The sequence below is a fragment of the Telmatherina bonti genome (assembly GCF_933228915.1).
Source record: "Telmatherina bonti genome assembly, chromosome: 24".
NCBI lineage: Eukaryota > Metazoa > Chordata > Actinopteri > Atheriniformes > Telmatherinidae > Telmatherina > Telmatherina bonti.
The window spans coordinates 20,557,033-20,575,694 of NC_136633.1; the positions used below are offsets into that span (position 1 = coordinate 20,557,033).

Genomic DNA, 18,662 nt, shown 5'->3' on the forward strand with positions numbered 1-18,662 from the left:
CATAAAAACAAAAAAATATAACCCTTTCTCCTCACTCCAGCCTCGGAGTCGAAAGTACAAATAACTTTGTAAGATTTACTGTGTGACCATGATCAAACACCATCATATTTTGTGCCCGTGTCAGGTATCTCAAGAGGGCAGAAAATAAAACTCTCACAATTTTACAACTGATAGAAAATATTTGTCTTGTTCGGGAGGTTTACAATCGGGGCCATGAAGAACATGCCACAAAGAGTGAGGAGACAAAGAGACTCTGTAACCATGATTCTCTTGACGATATACATGCTCTTTAGGATAAGAGTGTGAGGTATGGAGGAGACACCTATACAAAGTGTAACATTTATCAACACATAAAGGCCAAAAACACAGTTTAACACTGAAAACACCTGCAAAGTAGTTTTCCTCCTTTTCCTCTACTTTCACAGTGAGGAACTGAATTTAGTCCAATTTGACAAACTAAAGTGGCGTTGGTGGGCTAGCTGATGAATACAGGTCGATTTTAGTGCAACAAGTCCTGCACGTTCCTGTTTAATTAAAAAAAAATGAAGAGAGTGTACAGCGCCTTGTGGATACAGTAGAAATCCTGGGTTATAAAAAAGCATGTTTACTCGTAGAAAACAAGGAAGAGCAAAAGGTGTAACTCAGGAAACCACAGGTTCCTTAGATGTGTGTCATCAGCCTGTCAGACTTTTTCAATACTCAAAACAAAAAAAAAAAGATATTTGATTGTGATCAGCTACATTATGATTTCAGGTAAAGTATAAAAAATGTTGCTATCAGGCAAGAGGTGCAAACACGTTGAGCAGGTCTGAGCCCTGGCTGGGTCGTTTTGTGGAAAAGCGGCCGCTGTCACATGCCTGAATGGGGCTGGGAGCAGAGGGAGAGGACAAAGCTTGCTTTTGTGCAGACCAAATATAGGTGAGCACAGTGACACAACAAATACATAGTCAGACTATTGAGAATTATGGAAGCTGATTTTACTGCCACAAAAAAAACTGTTTCACGATTTGTGTTTGTGCCTCGACAGGCTTCCTGACGTACTGACTTTCTTCCGCAACACACAAACAGGCAAGAATGCAAAACACACAAAGACGTTCAGCCAACACGTGCAGGTATGCAGTCACACCTGCCTTTCCATGCAACTCCTTGGGTTTCCTGAGAGATAAGTGCAGCGCAGTTCAGAGGCGAGTCATCTTTAGAAATAAAAGAGGTTTATAGATGTCAAAGCTGCCAGTAGGTGAAGAAGTGCAAATCATGTGACCACCAGGTAGTGCTGTTGTTGACATTCACCTGGAAATACATTTGCATTTCATTTAAATATGCGGGAGGAAACCAGCGTTAATGTGCCACACAATAGGGATCTAACACCCTCTGCTCCATTTACATCCAGCTCACAAAAGATCGCAGAATGGAACCTGCTCAGTTTGCTCCAAGACGCACTGAAAGCCCTTCTCTCGTTGCATCCACCTGCTACTTTTCACAGTGCACGATCAGTGTCTGACACTAAATCCGATGGATCATGTGAAATGCCTGTCTGATAGCATGTGAGTGCTCCAAACAAGAATCTGTCGCTCTGCTGTGATGTCTTTCTGACAAGTTTTTTTTTTTGTTTGTTTTTTAGCCTGGTTGACACCAGCTGTGTTGCATTTAGTGAAGATATTCTTCAAGCTGTCCACTTTGATGCTACATAAATACCAGGATGGCACTGAACATCTGTTCAGCTTATTAAGACTGAAGAAATTGAGCCTCTTGGCATTTTTTAAGTAGACCTAACAGGAGGTGGTACATCACTTTTTTTTTTTTTTTTCTTTTTTGAATGAGTGATTCTCGATGGAATAGCCTGTCAAAGCTATGAGTCCTTTCAGGTTCTGATACGATCCAACAATGAAGAAAAAAATCAGTTTAAGACCTCCTGTCAGACTTTAGCTTGTCTGATTCCAGCTGGAAATAGTTCTAGATTTGGACTGATTGACGATGATGATGGTGATCTCAGCTCAGGGTTTGATGTCGGAGAAGCTGGTGTACGACTCGCTGCCGCTGGAAGAAGTGCTGAGGTTCCCGGAGACGCTGCCATCTGCAGGACAAACACACAAATTACAAACAATGACCTCTTCATTCCAGCTAACGAATTCTCATTCATCACAATAAAGAATGGATGATGACACTCTCCAGGACAGACATAAACAGATCCTATCTAGGCTGCGTAAGCTACCTGAGCTGCTGAGGGACTGGGATGACTTGGACTCTGAGATGAGGCTGAGAAGGTTTGCTGCCGCCACCCAGCCCTCCTTACTGCTGCGAAGGTTCTTCACAAACCTGCAAAACATTAAATAGACTTTACTCCACGATAAAACGTGCCACAATCATAGTATGTCATCTCTCCAAGATGCATTTATGCAAGATTTACACTATATCAGTCCATACAATCTGACATGTTAGTAATTTGAGTTATTTCACCCTGATCTGCTACAAATTTAAACTCCTCACTGCTTTATTTAATAGAAACAACCAGCCAACTTTATTGTATGAACAAAAACTTATAACAACGACAATTTGATGACAGTAACACGTAAAAATAAAGACTGACATGTTTACAGTCTAAATGTTGTCTGATTCTGCTTTTTGTCCACACATTTGCAACAGGAAACAGATGTATAGACAGGCCAGTCAATGTGCAGAATGAGGTTTGCTGTTGAAATAACTACTCATCCCATTGGAAAGTATGTTACCCGGATAGTAGCATATATCTCTCCAAAACTGTTAAAATATGTCTTTTTATCACTTTTCCTTCCATATAAAAACAGCACCTATTCCATGCAAACTGATGCTTCTCCACATCATCATAGATGTTGACTATTAAACCTTTTGCAGAAAACAGTTTCCTTGGTTGCTCTCATCTTTGGCATATAGAGCCAGTTGCCTTATTTTGCCCAAAGCAGCTGAAATGAGCTCCATGTTGATTCTGGTGGTATGATAGTTTCTAATGTAGAACTGCCTGAGGACTTGAGGGTCATATATATCCACACTGGTTTCCATTCTCTCCAGTAGTTTTGTGACAGCTTCTGCATCACATTGTTACAGTGTTGGGAGGATCATTCATTCAGGCAGAGTAAAGTTTGATGTTTGTTCAGTTTATCCTTTGTTTTGCAAGCATGTTTATATTTAGTTACTTTTATGGGTCTACTTATTCATTATTTTGGTGCATAAATAAAAAAAACACTTTTAAAAGGAGAATTTATTTAGCCCTTTTTGCCTAACTAAGCACGTAAATTTATGAGGACAAGTTAACTGATATCCATAGACTTCCAGAAAATTTTTATATTATGTACTGTAGATATTCAAATATCAAAGTTCCTTGCCATTTATTTTATTGAGAAACAATTTTTCTTATGCTGCGATGGTCTGGTGACTTGTCCAGGGTGCGCCCCACCTCTCGCCCAAAGACTGCTGAGATAGGCCCCAGATTCCCCGCAATCCTTAATCAGACTAAGCAGTTCAGATAATGGGTGAAGGAATTCTTATGGCACAAAGTAGTGAGCCATAACTACAAATTGATTGTAAAAACCAAGCTTTTGGTGGAGGTTCCTTTAATACCCAATCATGGCACCCCCACCTCTCAACAATTAATACGCTACAAATGTTTCCGTATTTCATTTCCTCTATATGCAAATATATTTATATTTTCTACAAACATTCAAGTTGCCAGTGAAAATATTTGAAATAATTTCCTTTGTATTTGTGGTTGAAATGTTTACCATTGTCCCTCCTCTCCTTCCCTGATCAGCTGGACCATGTCTCCACTTTTGACAGACAGTTCCTGAGGTCCCGCCTTCTCACAGTCTGCTACTACAGTGTACTTTCCTGGAGCCTGAAAGATGGAGGGGGTGTTGTAGGTATTAGAGCCAGATAATTACCAACATAAAGCTAAATAAAAAAAAAAAGGAATTGTTAGGAAATCTTATAGGTTATGTAAAGATCTTCATGATCTGGCTCACCAGCTTCTTTACTACTTCATCCTCTGTGTCAGAGTTCATGGGGTCCTCGCCGCTGGAGTAGCCATCGTTCTCCTCTGAAGCATCAACTGAGAGAGATGCCTTGTTCCATCCTGTAGGAAAGTGGAGGAGATGGTGCATTAAGGAAGGTAAAGAAGCATCTTCAGTGGATTAATGCTTCTTGATCGGCCACCCTCAGACTATGACATTCAAATGTTTCCTGAGCCACTAATTTGATAAATATTAGTCATGGAAACGAGCTCCGAGATCTTTAATGTCAATATTAAAGTACTTTGGGGGAAAAAAAGCATGAAAGAGTGACGTGTTTGTGGTTGACAGCAGGAGCAAACTGAGTGCCACAGTCACACAGAAATCTCCCATTAGGATCACAAACCACAAAACATATTGATCCATTACACACATGTAAAGACACAAAAGTCAGCCCAAACTCCCAGGAAAGATGAAAGTTGATAGTAGATAAAAGCAGAAGCACCACAACAATTTATACTCCTTGTGCAGCTGCTCTAAATGCCTGTGCTAAAAACAATATTTGTGGTGCAAGTTGTCAGTTTTTTAACTAAACAAGCCAAAACACCGAATGAAAAAGATGAAGAAGAAGAAAGAAGGATGATTGATTTATGGTGAAGCCGGCATCTTAGCGTCATCATTTCAAACCTGAGTCTCAAGACTAAAAATGTGTCTCTTAAAGGTGGAGTATGTAAGATTTTCAATATTTTCAAAATAAATTAACTAATAAAATAACTACAATCATAATTAGATAGTTTTTTGAACATGTAGGTTCCAGTCTGTCCATATTTGATGCGTTTTAAATTACAAGTTTAATTAATAACAAATGACAAAAAGCACTTTTTTTTACTGGCAGGCAAACATTTAAGAAGGGCCTTTGTCATTAATTAAACTTGTAATTTAATAACACATCAAATATGGACAGACTGGAACCTATATGTTTAAAAAAAAACTAATTATGATTGTAGTTATTTTTTAGTTTAGTTTTTTTTTTTTTAAATATTGAAAATCTTACATACTACACCTTTAAGACTTACTGCAATGCAAAATTACTTGCAAAAGTTCAAATTTTCTCTTCACCGATGATAAAAATCAATCATGTTCACCACAAACAGCAAACAGCAGCTATAATCCTCAGAGCAGCTCTGTACCTTGCCGCTTGCTCTGCAACAGACTAGAGGTACTCATCCATTTGACTCTGCTCAGGGTGATGTGTGGAGTCGGCTCTACGGTGGGGGAAGAAACGGCCAGCAAGTCAGTGACAGCCAGCCAACCGTGGAGACAAATAGTCATAGCTGGTCAGTCGATTTCATAGCATTCTGTGCTGCTGCTTTATTGTTGACCAAATTTAATCAAACTCTGGAGCATTTCCTCTTTGATTCAGGAGAAAGTTTTAGTAAAACATTCGCATCGACCACTCAGACACGGACGTTTCCTCAGACAGTGAATCCCTTTAAAAGAAAACTGAGACTCGCCACAAACTACAAGACATGACATTCACACATGAATGATAAAAAACTGTGGATGAAGGTTAACATGTGGTGCACAGAGCATGTGCATGCTTCATAATGGGTGAGGGGTATATCAGATTGAAATGATCTTTCAGTCAGCGATAAAACGTCATGATACTTCTCTTTTTTTTTTTTTGTGAGAATGCACATAGCTGTTAACATGTTAATACATCCAACATAACCCTCCTACATGAGATGCAGGATACAAGACTGGTGAGCACTCTAGTAATGAGCGATGGGAAAAGTGAATGATGACTTCTAAAATCAAATGGCACCAATAGTGGCACAGAAATATACCTTTAAACCCAAATGGTGTGGGGTCACTCTTGACCGAGTGGCGTTTGGAGGCATGCTCAGGGCTCAGAGGTGAGCCTGGCCATACAAGCAGGAGCAGGAGAAAGGAGGAGAAAAGAAGACAAGAGGGGTGAGGGGGGAGTAAAAAAGCAAGCATGCATAAATTCAATATATCATTAAAGATTTAAGAGGTTTACTTTGATTTTCTGTTTATGGAAAGCAAGAAAAAAAATCCAATACTAGTGACAATGCTGTACTTTCACCACTAGGGGGCGTGCAATTTCCAACATAGAAGTAAGGAGCATCATAAATCCTTCAAACAGTTAAAGTAGGGACTGAATTAATTATTAAATACAAGACAAGAGCTAAAATGTAGTCATATGATGAGTCTAGACCAGTGGTGGGGAACTTGGCCCTCATCCTGCAAGTTTTCCAACACACTTTGTTTAACACAATAAGTACCCATGCATATCTTGATAGCTTGTTGGATCTATTTAACTTTAATCAGGTGTTTTAGGGCAGGAACACATGGAAAACATGCAGGATTGCATCCCCTCAGAGATCACTGTTCCCCACCACTAGACATGCTAGAATGATCATTACTGCTTCCAAATACAAGCTTTTATTACTATATTCTTGCATCTACGTAACGAAAACATCATGTTTAGTTGTTCCACAGTAAGCCTTTGTGTGCTTGTTCACAGTTGCTAATGTTACCTTTGGGACTTTTAAGATTGCTGAAGCCCTGCAAAGTGAAACGTTTTTTAGCCACTGAGGACCGATCAGTGGTCGGGCTGGTGACAGCTTCGTCTGGAAGCAATGATGTGAAATGAAAGGCGGGGACGGGATAAAAGGAGAGAGGAACCCATGGAGATGAAAGTGAGGAAGAAAAGAGGAGTCCAGATGAGGGGAAGTTGACAGAGCAGCTTCAGGTTAAGAAGTTTTATTTTAACGGATTAAAACAAGGTTGGCCGGTGTTGTTAATTCAAGGAAACATCCACCTTTGTGCTTCGGTGAGGAACACGAGATGGCATGCGAGTTTGAGCTTGGCTCGGCCTTCTTCTCCTCCTGCTGCTTCTTCTGGTTCTTCGGAGCGCTGCTTCTGAAGGGGCTGGAAGAAGCACAAAAAAAGAAAAAGGTCAACATAAATGGAAACAAAGGTGCTTTAATTTCTCATTTTTGGAAAGTAGCGTGCCTTTCGTGAAATACATAACACCAACCTAAGGGAGATGGAGGTGTTGTTGCTGGTGGGACTGGGAGACACAGTGTCTGAGCTCTTCTGCTGGCTTGCATCTGAAACATAAATGAGTTCAATGCAGCAATAAGCAGGCAAAAGATGCATAAAGACATGCTAACAGGCCTACCTCTGCAGGCTTTGAGCTGCTGAGTCAGAACCTTACGGATCTCATTCACCCATGCTGTTTTAATCTCTGGTGTTGGAGCCTGAAAACAAAAGCAAACTATTTATTTATTCCTCATTATAACAGAATAATAATCAAAGCTATAAAGATGTGATATGTTACCTGGACAATAAAAACTTCTTCTCTGGAATTGCACCATATTTCAAACTTCTTGTTGTCTCCTTTTGCATTCTCTGTGATGCCCACGGCACTCATCTAAACAAGGAAGAGTAAAAAATATTTCCCTACTTGCACTCATACCAGCTGAATTTTAAGGTGGATGCTGTGTGCTTACACTAAGGGAGTGTTTGAAACTGTAAGACGGAGCTTTCTCGTAGCCCTCCCCGTTCTCTTCTCTCCTCTTGCAGAAGAGCAGGGCCTTCTCATGCAGGAACAGGTGCCTCTGCATGGGCTTGAACCTGGCCAGGTCCTTCACCTTAGCGTGGCCTTTCTTGTGCTCTGTCCACACACTGAAAGAGCCCTGCATGAGCAGACGACCCAGCTCTGACAGGTTACCCTAAAAAGAGAGCAAGACAGGATTAGACACGATGTGCAACTCCACTCTGAAAGATTTACTGTCGTGTTTCGGTTAAGAAAACCTCAAAACAACAGAGTACATATAAGAAAATGGCATCCTTGGTCTAGCTGTCAAGCTTCAATACTCCATCATCTTGGAGTCAGTCGCACTATGCAACTTCACTGACCTCATATCCTGTGATGGCAATGAGGTGCATGGAGTCATTGACAGCTTTCAGGATCCCCAAGATGGAAGTGAGAGCTTCCTGCAGATCATCAGAGCCATCACAGCCCTTACTGTACTTCAACAGCTCCTGCAACATGACAGTGGAGAGTAAAGTCAGTCTCACTCGTCTGTTTTCTTTTAGAAAACAATCAAGTAATCGAGATGTAGTCACAAATTCACTTAGTCCACTGAGCTTAAATGTTTAAATTGGACCTATTTAGGACTCTCTGTGTGCATGGGGTCACAAACTTTCCATATACACAACCAAATCCAATGGGAAAGTGTCTCCAAAGTTTGACTCGTACTGTAAACGTAAATAAAATACATGCATAGGGCTCACTTTAAGCAGTAGCTGGTATTTGGTGATTCTCTGGACGGGTTTAAGGAGGTAGGAGTCCAAGCCAAGTTTGTGTTCCAGCTTCTTCTGGCACTCCTGGTTTACAAAACAAATAAAAAAAAACCCCAATTAAGATCAATCAAAAGCGCTGCTTCGGAAAGCCATGTGAAGAAGGAGGTGTCATTACAGACTCGAGGCTAACCTGGAAGAAGGCACAGTCGGAGCATTGTCTCCACAAGCTCTCAGAGCGAGGTTTATTCTGGCAGTAAGCCTCGTAGATCTGCAGGTCCTTCATCTGCAGAGAAACAAAGGTTGTAAAGTTGCTGATGGAAACTGTTAATTGAAGCGAATCTTCTTTGGTAATAATGTAAACTTAATGTTGAAAGTGAAGAAGAATTAAGGAAAACGTGCTTACTCGCTCTAAAAAGCAGCGGCCCACCAACTCTGGGCAGTCGGTGTATGCTTCTAGCTCCTTTAGAAATGTCCTACAAACAGATAACAGAGGTACTCAGAATTCTTTTAAACAGATAAATATTTTAAAAACTGGCAAAAAGTCTGAAAATATTACAGATTAAACATGGGTATACCTTTTATGAAACTGGTAGATTTCAGACATGTTGCCAAACAGGATGTCCTTCTTGCTGTGCAGGGTGCTGGGAATGAGGTGAGCCATGGCAGGGTTGTCCATCTCTGCTGCGTAGCCCTGCAGTTTCAGATCGCATGATACGTTAATATCAGTGAATGCCAGGAATAGGTCACACACTCCAAATATCAAGCCTCAGTTAACTGGAAAACAGCTTTCACCTCCAACACACACAGTAGCTCCTCCACGTACGCTCTCTCCGTCTCCAGCAGCTCGTTCATCACATGGCTGGAAACCATGGAAACAAAACAAACTCAATGTTTCAGTTTATCAGAAAGATCCTGACTAAGATCATGATGGTTATTGACAAATTTACTGCTTTCTGGTACTTAAGATGACCTTTGAGCACTTACCGCCGAAGAACTGCCAGATTCTCTTCTTCCTCTGAGAGAGAAGCATGTCTTGTGCCACCATTATGTATGGGAGACTCCACCTGGAAAACACACAGCATGCCAAACATTTTTAAAATTCTTTTAAAAAAACCTGCAATCATATAAATATTTATTCAAAATATGAGACAAGAACCATGCATTCACCTTTTTGCAGAGGGCACCGTCTGCAGAGTATCGCCTCTCTTTTCTCTCTTGAACTGTAAAATAAATGATCGCTTTCAGTCTAATTTATCACCAGGTGATATTTTACTTAAAGTTTGCTGTTCTCCACTTTTAAATTCTATACAGAGTGATGGAGACTTACTGGGAGAGGAAAGTGGAGACTTGACTTCAGGTCTTGGAGCAACTGGTTGGACGGGTCTTGTCTGTTTGGCAGCAAGTTTCTTCAGGCTGACACGTCTCTTCTCAAACATCTCCTGGACAGAGCTTTGCTTCTGGAAAACTCGCTCTATCTGGTCCTGATGGAGGATGGAGAGCAGACCTTTATTACATGCATTAAAATAAAAGAGCATTATGGAATGAACTGCTGGATCCAGTGCTTGCTAACCCTGAGCTGAGTGTTGAGTACTGCTTCATACTGGCAGCAGATGGCGCTGCGGTCTGTGAGGGTGTGTAGTGCTGCTGTATCTAGGTATCGCTCCAGTTCTTGCAGAGCTGCTTCAGCTCCATCCTGAGACTGACAGCGGTCCACAGGCTGGCTAGCCAGCAGGAAGATGCCCTCCTCACACCACCGTGATGCCTGCAGGAGAAAAATATATGTAAGCATTTAAAAGGTGATGCTGAGAGGAAACATTTCCCTAAACCTGGCTCACACTCTCACCTTCTCCAGAGCATGGTGGAGTTCCAGAGCCCTGAGAAGGAGGGTCTTCTTGCTCCTCAAAGTAGAGTTGATCTCTTCACAGACTCCTCGCAACTCACTGCACTTCGGCCTGATGGAGTCCTCAGCATAGTGAGAGTTTTCTATCAGCCTGTCGCCTTCGCTGGCCAGAGACAAGGCAAGGTCCATCATGTCCTGTTGTAGCACAAGTTAAATGTCTTGTCTTAATATATTGCATTGAATGTTGAATGTCTTTATTGTCATTGCATGTTCACAATGAAATTGAAAAAGTGCAAACCGTCATAAGGTGCAAAAAAAGGGGTAAAATAAATATAAACCTATAAAATCATAAACATATGAAAATATAAAAAATATTGGTAATAAATACAGTCATGCAGCGTTTAATGCCTTGATGGCATTGGCATAAAAACCGTTTATGAGTCTGTTTGTTTTTGTTTTTAGTGTCTTGTGGCGTTTACCCAAAGATAGCAGTTCAGTTTAGGTCAACACCATCAATCAGTGTCCGACAGCATAGTGTCTATAAATATAACACAGTCTTTGCCTCCAAATGTTAAATTTAAGGAAGTCATTTAGCGCTTGCAAAAGTAGTGATTTTATTAAATTGTATTCACTACATTTAAACCCTCATTTAGAAAAAACTTTGATTTTTGAGCCTTTAAAGGTAGAGTATGTAAGATTTTCAAAATAAATTAACTTAAAAAAATAACTACAATCATAATTCGATAAGTTTTTTAAACATGTAGGTTCCAGTCTGTCCATATTTGATGAGTTATTAAATTACACGTTTAATTAATGACAAAGACCCTTCTTGAATGTTTTCTGACCAGTAAAAAGAAAAGTACTTTTTTTCCACCAGTAGGGGGAGTATAAGCCCATTTATTGCAGAGCAGCTCTGAGCTACAGCTCACAAGTGATTCCTGCCCTCATTGGAGCTGGCCAGGAGGAGGGGTGAGGGGTGAGTTTTGCTCATTACTGCCAACCTGTGGTCATTTGTGGTGTTGCTGACGACCTGGTGTTTGCCATCTAGTGGTGGAAAGAATCGCCTTGAAATCTTACATACTCTGCCTTTAAGGGAACTAGCAAAATGGAAAATGGATCTTAGACTCGTGTAACTCTGCCCATCTCTTCATCTGAGAAGCTCTGCTTCTCTGAAATGCTCCTTGCAGCTCCTTACTGATCTGTTTTTGATTTTGAACTTTTCGGACATATTTAGCCGCTATCATATTTAAAATGAGCTGATATTAGATTTGCAAATGCTAATGGAAGTCATGAGCTACTGTTGGATTCCCATACCTATAGGATCCACGTATGGGAACTGAGAGCAATGCATTGCGCACAATTAGACAGAATGGGACTCTTGAACAAAGCAAATGAGTTAACTGCAACGATCTATAGATGTGGTTTATCAGTGACTACAAACAAGATCTTAATTCTTTGCAAACATAAAAGACAGCATCTGCACATTTCCAACTTTTGAACAAAAAAGAGCTTCCAACACATGTGCTTCAGTTATCGCATCGATTTTCATTGAGCGTGTGCACACCCTGGAACATGAAGTTCCTGCAGCCGTTCCCATTGTCTATACAGGCAATCACCAACTGAAGGTTGGTGTCCTGAAATCATTGAATGTTTCCACACCTCATTTAAATGAATGGGCTATTACCAGAGCTTGACAACAAGCTGTTGGAGATCCATTTTTATGTCAGTCAAGTGTGTTGCAGTAGGAAACGTTCAATACCTGCAGGACACCGACCCTCAAGGACTGGAGCTGGTTGTCTCTGATCTATACAACCTTGGAGGATCCATCAAAGGTGAGGATAATGTGTGTTTGTTAGCACTTACACAAGCCTTGTCCTCATGACTGCTGAGCTCTCGGAGGACGTGCTCAGCATGGGCGGGGCTTACGCTCACTTCAGAAAAACCTGACAACCGCTCGGACGTCACATCGAGCTGGGCACGCACCTGAAGTGCACAGGGAGACGGTTAACACTTTGATCTCCTTTTTTCTTATCTAAAATAGGATGCTAAACTTCCCACGATGGAACTCAACCCACTTCACGGAAGTGCAGTTCAAAATGACGGAGCTGCAAACACTGCTCCAGCTTGGTGCGGTGACGTTCCCAGAAATCATCAAACGCTGTCTCTGTTTCATCTAGCTGACCCAGAAGTCTGAGGAGGAGGAAGAAAGCAAAGGTTTATTCATGTGTTCATGCATGCTTACTCCTCTTTCTGTATATAGAAATCCATCCGTTTACCTCTGTACAGTAGCTAAGTTTTCCAGTTCATCATGCGTCATGTTGTACTCAGGATCCGTCTGCAGAGGCTCGTTGATACACTCTAGCAGCCGTCCTCCTTGAGACAACGCAACCTGCAGGTCCTCCTACAAATAAAAGTAAACACTTTAAAAACGTTACATTAAATGCTCTGCTGAGTTCCTGTGGGAGAAAGAAGGGAATCATCTCTCACCTTCATTCTATCCTTCTTCAAAGTGTGTGCGTGCAGCAGGTTGGTGGTGGCCTCAGCATCGTTTGGTAACTCTGTCTCTGCAAGCTCCGTTCCAAACGCCTGCAGGGTCTGAGCTGTGGTCTTCACCATGAGGGCAAATGCCTCAATGGCCTGAGGAAGATATTCAGGAGTTTATGCATTTCAAAAGAGTGATTATTATTAGATATAATATTAGATAAAAAGGAAACGTAATTTGGGTGTACACACAGTGCGATGTGAGATCCAGCCTTCATGACAGTATTCCTGCGTGCCCCCAAGTTCTGTAGTCAGCTGTCCTGGATCGATATACGCATGGAGCTCAGTCACTGAACTCAGCATCACCACCTGACGAACATATAATCACAGGGAGCTGATTAAATGATGTTATATACTTAAAATGCAATCAGAAAAACAGAAACAAGAAAAATAAATGGATAAAAAATACTAAATAAAGCTCGACATCAAGTTGGACCCAATGGAAGTAAGTCGCACCTTCATTTTGAACTCATCCTTGTTGAACTTGAACAAGAAGTCCGAGAGAGTCCGCTGGAATAAAGTAGTGGGACGCAACACCAGAACTAAGTGCAAGTTCCCTGGAAACGAACCCTGAGAGGAAAAGAGAGTTTCTGTTTTAGTGTTTATAATGTAAATCACTGATCAATGTCAATAAAAGAAAAGAGAATTGAAATTTTCCTGTGGAAAGTATTTTTCATTTCATTAATTCAGTCTTTTTTTTCGGAGAGTTAAACAACTAAGGAACATGACAAAACATTTTACTGCCTTAGGCAAAACTATAAAGACAAATAAAATCCATGAAAAGTCTCGAGAAAGACTCTACACAAACTCAGGATCTCTCAGCGTCAACACAACAACTGTCAACACATTTCTTCTAGCTTCTAATTTACTTCATAAGGTGCAAATCAGTGTGTTGCATCAATATATTCCTATGAAACATGAAGGATGACCAAATGGCCTCTGAGTACAAGAGCAAGTATATCTCCCAAATACTCAATCAACCATAAACTATGAAGATATAATTTCGTATCATTTAGTTTAGTCTTTAATTTTGTGTTTTATGCTTAAATAATTATTTACTTTCTTGTTTTGTTTCTTTTAAATAGAAATGTACATTAATCTTCAATGTCTCATTGTTTTTAGTGTCTCAGCTGAATCTTTTTGTAAATATTCTGTTTCTTCTTACTCATCAAAAGTCATTTAGGCATTTTCTTTTATATATTCTTTTTTGCATTTAATTGTTAGTGTAGGTTAATTTTATGATCATTTTTGAATCCCTGTGGGCATTTGCATTCAGTATTTTTATTTGGCTTTCCATTTTCACCATTTTGCATTGTTACAGTGAAATTATAGTGACATTGTAGCCATACCCATTTTATCATACCATACCACACCATACCATACCAGCCTATACCATCCCATACCATCCTATACCATCCCATACCATCCTATACCATACCATACCATCCTATACCATCCCATACCATCCTATACCATCCCATACCATCCTACACCATACCATACCACACCATCCTATACCACACCATACCATACCATACCATACCATCCTATATTGTACCACACCATTCCAAACCATACCATAACATACCATAACATACCATACCATACCATCCTATATCATACCATACCACACCACACCACACCATACCATCCTATACCATACCACACCATTCCATACCATACCATAACATACCATAACATACCATCCTATATCATACCATACCATACCACACCACACCACACCATACCATCCTATACCATACCACACCATTCCATACCATACCATAACATACCATAACATACCATCCTATATCATACCATACCACACCACACCACACCATACCATCCTATACCACACCAAACCATATGATCCTATACCATACCACACCATTCCATACCATACCATAACATACCATATCCTACCATCCAATATCATACCATACCACACCACACCATCCTATATCATACCATACCATGCCATTCTATACCATACTATACCATACCATACCACACCACACCATCCTATACCACACCATACCATACTATACCATACCACACCATTCCATACCATACCATAACATACCATACCATACCACACCATACCATACCACACCATACCATCCTATACCACACCATACCATCCTATACCATACCATACCATACCATATCATCCTATACCATACCATACCACACCACACCACACCACATCATCCTATACCATACCATACCATATCATCCTATACCATACCATACCATACCATTTTTATTTCTAAAGCACTTTAAAAACAACAAACAGCTGACCAAAGTGCAGTACAGTAACATCAAGTGAATAAAAACAGCACAAGAAAAATAAACACAAGGACACAGATGACAACTCAGTCTAAAATGCCAAAGAATAAAAATGTGTTTTAAAACAACTTTTAAAAACGGCAAGGGAGTTAGCATGTCTGACCTGCAGAGCGAGACTGTTCCAGATTTTGTAAGACTGGTATTTTTGTGTCTCATGCAGCTCACTTTTTGACTCTTTGTCTCAAATAAATGTGTCATTGTTGTAATTTAAATCTCTATGAATCACTGGGTTGTCATATTGTTGTTTTCAGCAACATACTTCTGCTTGGTTTTTATTTCTCTTTGGGACAAAGATGCAATATTTTTGGAAGACAAGGACTCCTTGGACCCACTTGGTCCATTGGTTTATCTGTCCATTAAAAGAAAAATGACAGATACCAAGTTCTAAATTAGTACAACAAACGTGTACTTGGAGCCTTTACAGACTCATCAACAAACATTAAAAACAAAAATGTCTGCCAGAGATGTTACGTAGTATTCTTGTCCTAAAACAAAGTGGATTTTTAATGGACTCTAAATGTATAATTCCTGGGTTGAAATGAAGAATATCAGTCTTAGAAAGATATGAGCATAATACACAAATAGAGCTTTTTTCTGTCACTTTGAATAACTACATCCTCAACGGTTCAGCTTAGTAATGATGTGCCACAGGGCTCAGTCCTTGTTCCCTTTTTGATTTCTGTCAGCGTGCAATCAGATTATTCACACCCATAATATAAAATGACTACTTTTATGCTGACAATACTCCATTGTATGTGCCCATAAGACCCACGGATCCCATCAACTTTATAATTATCACAGATCAACTTCCTGACATTAAATCTATGATGGAAAAAAATTGCCAGGAGTTCAATGATGAAAAATATGTCACTTCTACTGTTTCTAGTCTTGGCAATCGTTTAGAAAATATTACCCAAACCATGGGAAATTTGGGAACAATATTCAATTCCAACCTTAGTTTTGATGCTCGTGTCAAACATGTAGTTTACTCTTGCTTTTTCCATCTTAACCCATAAGAACCCAGCGTGACATAAATGATACATACAGTTGCTGAGACATTTGGTATCACTTTATAGAGCAAACTTTGCTCAAAATCCTGTTAAACACAATCAGATTTTTGTCTTCTGCCGCTTTATGGACACTTACACTTAAAAAATTAACAAATCACATGGTAATAAATGGTAAATATCCCTAAAAAATTCTGTTACTTTTTAGTTTGCATTGTAAAAGGGACAAATAAATACCTCAAATCAAAAAATTTGGACTTATCTGATTATTTTTTCATGGTTTGGGTCTTTATGGATGAAAGCTAAAATCAGGTCATTTCAATCAACTGCTGGCTTACAAAAGGTGATTTATGCTTTTGTCTTTTCTTGCCTTGAGTGCTGTAATTAATTGCTCCCATGGATGAGTCATTGCTCCCTCCATTTACTCCAATTAGTTCACAACACAGCTGCAAGACTAATTACTGCTTCAAAAAACGTATGAGAACATCATCCCTGTGTTTGCTCCCCTTAACCGGCTTCCTGTCTATTGTCAAATTGATTTAAAAATGGCAGCATTCGCCTTTAAAGCCTTAAATGGTCCCAGCATAAATCTCAGATTTGCTGACCTGGTATGTGCCCTTCCAACCCCTGAGATCACCAGATAGAGGAGCCCTTTTAGTGATCCGAAGACCACAGCTTGGTTACAGCGCAGGATTTGTGGTTTAACCCACTTTGTAGCATTGTCTAGAAAGACCAGTGGTGTAGTCCAGGATATATGCGAGTATACAGAGTATACCCACTTCCTTTTAAGTCAGCATTGAGTATACCCTCTTGTGAACCCCCTGTGATGCTGTTTTTACTATTACAAACATCCCTGCACACATCGCCCAGCAGCTGAGCTAACGTTACCTATGCTACACTGGTGCAGTTAGCCCTCAGTTGTGTTAACTTTAGACATAATATATCTATCTATATATATATCTATATATATCTATATATATCTATCTCTATATATCTATCTCTCTCTCTCTCTCTCTCTCTCTCTCTCTCTCTCTCTCTCTCTCTCTCTCTCTCTCTCTCTCTCTCTCTCTCTCTCTCTCTATATATATATATATATATATATATATGTATGTGTGTGTGTGTGTGTGTGTGTATATATCTATATATCTATCTATATATCTATATCTATCTATATATATATGTGTGTGTGTGTATATATCTATATATATATATATATATATATATATATATATATATATATATATATATATATAATCTATATCTATATATATAATCTATATCTATATATATCTATATCTATATCTATATCTATATACACATACACACTTTTCCATTAAATCCAATGGGAAAGTGTGTCCAAACTTTTGACTGGTAGTGTATAATATATATATATATATATATATATATATATATATATATATATATATATATATACATACACACATATACATACACATATACATTTTGTGACCATGAGAAAATATATTGATGGATTTTGGGGCAAACAAAATAGTGTAAAAAATTAGGGTGACAAACTACACCACTGAGAAAGACAATATATAAATAAAATTTGATAAATGTGAAAAGAAAAGTGTTTTTAAAAAATGGCAGCTATTGAATGTGAAGCTGAATCGTGAGATAAATTGATTGTCCAACTGTGGACACCGTCCTCTCAGCAGCAATCCTGAACAGACCTTGAAGAGGTTTTTCTTGAATTAAAAACTGCATCATCTAAATCCCCCTGCATGTCATCACAGCAGTTCCATACTGCAGTCCTGTGACTTTGGGAGTAACAGCAGTTTTCATGTGTCCGCCTCCACAATAACCAGTTTTAAGTGAAAAATGGAGGGGGAGCTTTTACAAAGACAGAAAGCAGCCCAAGAGGCCACTCTGCTGAAAGACTATCGGTTATGGCTTCCTCTGAAACCCTGAGTGAATTGCTCCAGCCTGTTAGACGCGATAAATCAATGTATAGTGACATGTGCACACTTACACACAGACATGCACAGAGCAGGACGAAGCATGCTCTGAGACAAGCTAATGACATGAGCCATTAAACACATGGAGTTTAGAAAATAACATGAAAATTATAAGAAATATAAATATTTAATGTTTTTGCTTAGATTATATAGTAATCTCAACACTCAAAGTTATATTTAATAAATATTGTTCATTTTTCATTCATGTTTTATTAGATTTTAAAACTGAAATCAACACGTGAGGAAACATGTTTAAATACATACAAAATGGTGCAACATTGCCATATTTATTAGCACCAGTGGATCCCATCTAAAACAGAAAAAAACACTAAAAATGCTTTGATATATGATTAAAAATACATTATATGGCTTTCATACAGTGCAGAAGGAGGCAGAGGCGCTTACACAGTCATGAAATGCCTTGCTCTCCGTTGCCATGGAGCCCTGTGATACGCATAGAGAAAGATGCGCAGAGAGAGTAGATGACAAGACGCAACACAGAGTGATGATACAGAGAAATCTGAAAGCTTTGAAGAAAAAAGGAGAGAAAAAAAAAACCCCAACAAACTCCACTCTGCTCTTCTAGTCTTTTATTTTTAGATTGCAGAGACACACTCTGCCTGCTGTGATG

The 18,662-nt window shown here is 39.4% G+C and overlaps 1 protein-coding gene across 1 annotated transcript in view; it reads right to left on the bottom strand.

Annotated features, from left to right (window-relative positions):
* Nucleotides 1–213: 213 nt before the first annotated feature.
* Nucleotides 214–18,662, bottom strand: part of mcf2la (mcf.2 cell line derived transforming sequence-like a) — a 45,982-nt gene continuing 27,533 nt past the window's right edge. The window contains exons 5-30 of the mRNA XM_079263925.1: nucleotides 13,153–13,266; nucleotides 12,889–13,005; nucleotides 12,643–12,792; nucleotides 12,432–12,556; nucleotides 12,231–12,345; nucleotides 12,019–12,138; nucleotides 10,159–10,350; nucleotides 9,886–10,077; nucleotides 9,643–9,796; nucleotides 9,483–9,535; nucleotides 9,300–9,379; nucleotides 9,108–9,174; nucleotides 8,891–9,006; nucleotides 8,719–8,788; nucleotides 8,506–8,598; nucleotides 8,307–8,399; nucleotides 7,929–8,054; nucleotides 7,520–7,741; nucleotides 7,348–7,440; nucleotides 7,189–7,267; nucleotides 7,045–7,117; nucleotides 6,826–6,935; nucleotides 3,996–4,105; nucleotides 3,756–3,868; nucleotides 2,213–2,316; nucleotides 214–2,074 (exon numbers count right to left, since the gene is read on the bottom strand). Coding sequence (XP_079120051.1) covers nucleotides 1,995–2,074; nucleotides 2,213–2,316; nucleotides 3,756–3,868; nucleotides 3,996–4,105; nucleotides 6,826–6,935; nucleotides 7,045–7,117; nucleotides 7,189–7,267; nucleotides 7,348–7,440; nucleotides 7,520–7,741; nucleotides 7,929–8,054; nucleotides 8,307–8,399; nucleotides 8,506–8,598; nucleotides 8,719–8,788; nucleotides 8,891–9,006; nucleotides 9,108–9,174; nucleotides 9,300–9,379; nucleotides 9,483–9,535; nucleotides 9,643–9,796; nucleotides 9,886–10,077; nucleotides 10,159–10,350; nucleotides 12,019–12,138; nucleotides 12,231–12,345; nucleotides 12,432–12,556; nucleotides 12,643–12,792; nucleotides 12,889–13,005; nucleotides 13,153–13,266 — 2,961 coding nt within the window. The 3' untranslated portion in view covers nucleotides 214–1,994. The remainder of the gene's footprint in view (nucleotides 2,075–2,212; nucleotides 2,317–3,755; nucleotides 3,869–3,995; nucleotides 4,106–6,825; nucleotides 6,936–7,044; nucleotides 7,118–7,188; nucleotides 7,268–7,347; nucleotides 7,441–7,519; nucleotides 7,742–7,928; nucleotides 8,055–8,306; nucleotides 8,400–8,505; nucleotides 8,599–8,718; nucleotides 8,789–8,890; nucleotides 9,007–9,107; nucleotides 9,175–9,299; nucleotides 9,380–9,482; nucleotides 9,536–9,642; nucleotides 9,797–9,885; nucleotides 10,078–10,158; nucleotides 10,351–12,018; nucleotides 12,139–12,230; nucleotides 12,346–12,431; nucleotides 12,557–12,642; nucleotides 12,793–12,888; nucleotides 13,006–13,152; nucleotides 13,267–18,662) is intronic.